Raw genomic sequence first — 6,431 nt, 5'->3', positions numbered from 1 at the left:
GCCACCCCCTTTGCTTTCCCTCCCCCCTCGTAAATTCCTCCAGATGCCTTGTGGGATTCCTGGACCTCCGTGAAATGCGAACTGCCCCTCGTAACTCCCGTCGTAAGCGCCCTCGTAACGCGCTTCACCGTGTCTCGTAATGCCCCTCTTCCCCGGAGAGGCCGCAGTAAAGGCTGAGACAGAGGAGCTGTGAGGTTTAATGGGGAGAGTCAGAGCCGTATTAAATACACAGCTAAAAGACATATAGACCCCGGGCAGGATTTGATTAAGCCCTGTTTAGTGCTCAATTCTACAGTTGCTGTCGCTTCTAAGGGCAGTAAAGATATGTATGTTAACAAAATGTGAGCAATATTTTGTTTATCATAGGTGCAGTTGTGGGATTCTGTATTTTAATGGTTTATGTTCCAAAGAAATGTGGTCAGTGGTGCAGCAGTACTTCTGTAAAGGACCTTCCTCTCTCCGTCTTTGTCTCTTCTTGTCTCATCCCCACTTCCTGCTGGCTGAAGTTATTTGGTCTCAGGTGTGTTAATCATGCTGTGTTAATCTGTATTCTGAGAAAAGCACCAGAACAGAACAGAGGAACTATGTGCGTTATGCTGCCAACTTTCCAAATCCTTTTCGTTTGTTAACGAGAAGTAGCGTGCAGGGAATTCAACGTCACAGTGACGTCGGGAGCAGCCATGTGTACATTTGTCACAATATCTGAGAAGCGTGGGATTGTTTATACTGAACACATGCCGGTGGTGGCAGCAGTAGGGATGGAGGTGAGGGGGGAGCGCTGCCATTAGAACACAGTAACCTGGATCAGTCTGGATCAGCGGCTGGATGTCCGTGTTCCTGATCTCGCTGTACTGTGTGCATTTTGGGAACCTGTAAAGCCTCTCGTGTGAAGCTCCAGACACCCTAGAAAAGAAAGCTAAGTGATGAAAGTGGCAAAAAATAGATCAATGTCTGAGTAGTCCGTGTTTATCGAACTCTGATGGGCTATACAAAAGAACAGGGAGGAGGTGCGTGTCTGTTCTGTTATCCACCAAAGCTATTCTTGGCCTTTTGGTTGTCAGCACATTCCACTGTGAAGAGTTACACTTAGCTCAGATGTGTGTGTTTGAATGACTGTCAGATCTGAGCGCAAACACACACACAAATACACCCGTATAAAACACACTTGTACTACATATTCAACAACCAAAGTAGTTTGATTTAATACAGTGTTTGCGGACAGTTTGTGTTAAATCTGATGACAATGCGTAAGCACCCTCCTCCCTCATCTCACACACGCAGAGTGGCACCTGCCAAGTGCCCAGGATAATCCACACTTACTATTTGACCGTCACGACATCACCAGAGGGTCAGGGGGCATCGAGTTTACTTGACCAATCTCCACTTTAATACCACGTTCATCTACTTGAGTACAAGCTCCTCACTTCCTCCTCTTAGCCCCAATCTTACCATTGTTGGACCCAATGTCCAACATACGACCATATGATCTAAAATCGATAAACTTGATAAGTGTACGAATTTTTAAAGACCGAAGTATTCTGGACTGGACTCTGATGGTTGGTTAAACATGGGTTTGATGTCATTATTTGTTTCCTACCTATAAGTTAAATTAAGTAGGATTCAAACTATTTATTTTGACAGAACAATCCTAACTCAAGGTCCACTTGCATTTTCCAGAGCTCTCCACCATCTTCATCACCAGTTTGCTTAGTTGTCATAGGCATTGATTTGTTGACATCTGAGTTTTAATTCCATCACTTTTAGCACCTAGCATGATATTTCATAATAGTCTTTTGGAAGAGTGATGCTAAAACTAAAACCATTTCCATAAACTGATATAACTCTACAATACATTAATAGGACATTTTAATGTGAATATGCTCTCCACAAATATATGCATAAGTAAGAATAAGTACAGGAGCCAGCAGGCTCAAAGGGATGGAGTATCAGCATGAGGTGTCAAGTGGGCAAATAATACCCTCAGAGTGTCTCTTTCAGATGTGAGTGCCATTATAGATCTATTCATGGCCTCTATGGCCGTTTACACTGTGTTGATCAGGTAACCCAACACCACTACTAAAGTCTTCCTGAGTCACGTTCACACACACACATTTTCTTTAGAGATGCACTTGGTGACTCTCAGTATGTGTGTGTCCCCTGCGCGCACACACACACACACACTTAAATCCCCCACCGGCATGGTGACAAGGTTACCACAATGCTTGTTAAGATGAACAGTTGTCATCGGCTGGGCTGAAGGTGTTTGGTGTCATGTTTCAGGATGCATGCTGCTGTGCTGGCATTAGACATGTCCAGTTTAGTCTCCTTGGGATGGTTAGGAAATATGACCAAATGACTGGGCAAAATCCTGATGGGTGACTGGGCTCAACATGAAGTCTCTTCCTGATAACTGTTTCATTTGTAGTCAGATACATCTACTGATTAAAAAAACAGCAACATCTGCACACCGACTGAAGATCCAATTGGGATCCAAGTGTGTTGTTTGGAGTCACTGTGCAGACATTACTCGTTTCATCAGTGCTAATGAAATATGATGAATTACAGTCCTTGCATTATAAATAGTCATCTGTTCACCTACGCTGATTCATTTCTGATTACTTTGTTCCCAAAATCCACAGAACCTCCAAACAAATGAATGTTATTATTGAAGTTAAACTTTTGAGTGAGGGAGTTTTTAACTACTCAATTTAATAATGTCTCTATATGACCTCCATAAAAAACATCACCATCAGCGAGGATACTAACCTATTTCTGTTAAATGTTCTTAATGCCTGTCAACTGGGTCGTATGCAAGTTGGATTCCGCTGAGAATTAATGAAACAAGGCATGGAAACATTACCACTTTTGTCCCACAGGGGCCCGCCAGATATCAACACGAAAATGAAAGTTCCTTGTAGGGGCTTTAAATATGATAATCTCACAATGTAGACGCCTGTTTTAAGCATTAAATCAAACATATTTTCAGTAGTATTTGAAATACTGATTGTTTTTCACACAATGCAAAGTGCGTGAGTGAATGTTAGCTTTTGACACTTCACCCTGTGATATGATTAGAGTGTGATCTGTTTACGTTAAATGCATGATTAATGTCCTGTGTTTGCGTTTCTGTAGGTGTGCGCCTGGACCGGGTTCGAGGCGGCAGACAGAAGTACAAGAGGAGAATAGATGCTGAGAACAGCCCCTATCTGCACCCACAGAGTGCCTTGCCTCAGAAAAGAACCTGTGAGTGTAACAAACAAAAGCTTACGGTAAATACAGTGCGCTATAAACACGACTGAAGGACATAGTGGCTCAGCAGTGAGTCTATGTTAATGGCTTCCTTTATTATACAGTCAATTCATGCTTTCTGTGACGTTGTCTGTCATAGTATTGAATCATTTTTATAACTAATATTTGCTAATTGCTATTGCAACGGTAGTTTTTTTGAAGTGGGTTGCTTTAAATAGTTGTAATGAACCTTGTTGCTGTCCTTCTCGTTGTTGTGTTACTTGTTCTGATTAAATAAAGGTGTTTCTCATAATAAAAATCAAATTTTACTCTCTCCACCCTCTCTCAGTCACTGTTGGCGGTGGGTTAGAAAACAAGGTGGTGTCTCTGCTGCTGGTGGCCGAGCCGGAGGGCATCTTTGCCATGCCGGACCCCACTGTACCTGAGAGCGACATCAAGGCTCTGACCACGCTGTGCGACCTGGCTGACAGGGAGCTGGTGGTCAACATCGGCTGGGCCAAACACATCCCAGGTACGATTCAGGATGAAACCCCCTCCGGCCAGTCAGTTGTTTGCTCACACAATCCACCGCACACATTAGCCCACATTAAGTCTATAATCAGATCAGAGGAGGAGATTGTTGTGACTTGTGGTTGCCAAGACACTCACTGGATACCCAGAGGAGAGAGGGCATGTTGGCGTGCCTGTGTGTTATCTGTCAGTCATCCTCTGTGTGTGCGTGTGTGTGTGTGTGTGCCATGCGCTTTCTGACTAATGTGTGTTCCTAAAATATCAACCAGATGACCAGTGGCTACCTGGAAGTTTTAATTCATTTCCTGGGCTAGAGCCGCTTCTGAATTACATAAATCCTTCACACACTTATCTTCTCCTTTGACACAGGAACAGCAGAAGGGATGTCCAGAGTTTTTTTTTTCTTTTTCCTTTGGATGAGAGGGTGGAAAGGAGAGGGGAAGTACATTCTGACAGATTAGTGGGATTAAAACTCTGGTATGCAGCTATGTTGACGGTTGTAATTGTATGCGGTGGCAACAGAGGTTTGCAGGTCTGCGTTTGATGCTCGGCTTTGGAGACCTTTACAACACTTGCAAATGAAAAACAGCACTTATTTTTCACACTTCGGGGCGTGTGTTTTGGGCCACCCCCGGTTGTGAGCTTCTCTGAATATACAAACTAATTTCTTCTAAATCTACAGTTTGTAGAAAAAGTCAAATATATGCTGAATGAATGAATGAATACTGGTACTTTATTTATATGTACTGTATGTCAGTATTAGTGCCGAAACTATTAGTCAATTACCCAAATGATAAAAAAATACTTGACAATTGATTGAGATTCTTTTCCGGATTATTAAATTAATCTATAAAATATCAGAAAATAGTGGAAAATTGCCACTACAATCTAAAAAAGGCACTAGTTAATGTCTTTGAATTGCTTATTGTATTCAACCAACCATCCAAAACACAGAAATAATCAGTTTGTAATGATGTAAAACAGAATTAAGCAACAAATTATCACTTTTTAAAAAAATGGAACAAGAGATTTTTGGCAAAAATTAATGTGTAATTATTTGATTGTCAAAATTACTGCCTGTTGAATGTCTTTTAAACAAGTATTGATTCATAAAGTAATTGTTTTAATTAAAAAAAACACCCATTTTGATTCATCCTTTAGACCTTTAGTCAAGTGAAAATACCAAATATTTGGTGCATCCGGCTCCAGTTTTGCTGCTCTTCTCAGATTTACATTATTGTGAATTGAATACAGTTTAATTTTGGGCTGTTGGGCACCATAGGGTCAGTCACTGCAATCCTCAGAAATGTGTTTTAAATTCAAGTGCAGACCCTAATGCTCCTATCGCACATATTTCAAGCTGAATTTTTGGGGAAATGTGTATAAAATGATGCACAAGACATCTAGGACCTTTCCATTTCGGAAATCGTGCAGCCATAGGAAGCCATTGTGAACATTATAAAGTGAAGAGTTGGTTTATACAGTATACACATACAGCCATACATGATACAGCCAGACACAGTGGAATAGGATAATTTTTTTGCACCATAAAGCTATACTTAAGAGGGAAATAAAAGAGGAAAGCTGGATATTAAGGAGGTAAACAATTAATCACCCAATACCGTAATACAGCCTAGAATTAGATGCGGGCTCCAGCAACCAGTATGGAGGTATTATCGTCTCTCTCAATTTCTCTTATCGTCTGTTTTCCTCTAACTGAATCCCTGACTGCTTTATCAGCCGTGGTTATCCACACCCAAAACATCACTAGGGAAACACCTGGGTTTTTTGTTGATGTCTTGTCTCTGAAATGCTTACAAAACAAACAAAGCAGGTGTGTGTGTGTGTGTGTGTGTTCTTGTATCTCAACTATATTTGTCCTCGTATTTCTTCCTATGCAATGGACATGAAGCAACCATTTGAGGTGTGTTTCGGTGTTTGATGTCCCTCATCAGCATTTCCATTGTTCTGTTAGAAATGGAAGAGGAGCATCACCCCCCCTGTCACCCCCACCCCCGGGCTGTTGCTGTCTGCCCCCTTTCCCCTGTTGTCGGCTCTTTACTGTCAGCGCACAAGACAGACGGAGTCCAACTGATGGGTGTATTTGTAGGCTTTGCCAGTGGAGGGTTTGGCTGGGAGAGCAGGGCAGCGGTGAGAGGCAGCAGATACCCACCTGAGGGGGGGAGAGAGACACAGGGAGCCATGTATTCATCCAACTGTCAAGCAAATTTTACTTAAAGTTTTGAAATGCCACAAAAACAAAATTAAATGCAAAAAAGATGCTCTTCATCAGATACACAGTCTTCTTAAAAAGAAGGAGGATTTTTAGTAGCAGGCAGCTTGTTGCTGTTCATTAGTGTCATTTAATGTATAAGTCTTAAATTTAAAGATAAAAACTAATTATTTATCCAATATAATAGCTAATGCATTAGATTTTTGAAAAAAACTAGTTAGCTTAGCTTAGCAAAAGATTGGAAACAGCAAAAGAAAATAAAAATAATACATAATAATAATACAATGTCTGATTTGGACGTGCTGGTTGGTTGATTTGTTACTTGTGGACGGAGCCCTGTTTTCAGTCTTTATGCTAAGCTAAGCTAACTGGCTACTGACGTAGCTTCATATCAGTCCCTCCAGAAAAATGCGGCGTTTTTTTGTGATTGTTGCAGGCA

The 6,431-nt window shown here is 41.4% G+C and overlaps 1 protein-coding gene across 1 annotated transcript in view; it reads left to right on the top strand.

Moving 5' to 3' along the window:
* Positions 1–6,431, top strand: part of LOC118340317 (estrogen-related receptor gamma-like) — a 20,473-nt gene that overhangs the window by 9,243 nt on the left and 4,799 nt on the right. Inside the window, exons 5-6 of the mRNA XM_035678213.1 lie at positions 3,133–3,243; positions 3,578–3,760. Coding sequence (XP_035534106.1) covers positions 3,133–3,243; positions 3,578–3,760 — 294 coding nt within the window. The remainder of the gene's footprint in view (positions 1–3,132; positions 3,244–3,577; positions 3,761–6,431) is intronic.

The sequence above is a fragment of the Morone saxatilis genome, unplaced genomic scaffold, assembly GCF_004916995.1.
Source record: "Morone saxatilis isolate NCDOM2014 unplaced genomic scaffold, NCSU_SB_2.0 Contig7, whole genome shotgun sequence".
Taxonomy (NCBI): Eukaryota; Metazoa; Chordata; class Actinopteri; family Moronidae; genus Morone; species Morone saxatilis.
The sequence above is the reverse complement of the archived record's forward strand: the minus strand, read 5'-3'. Positions and strand labels throughout refer to the sequence as shown.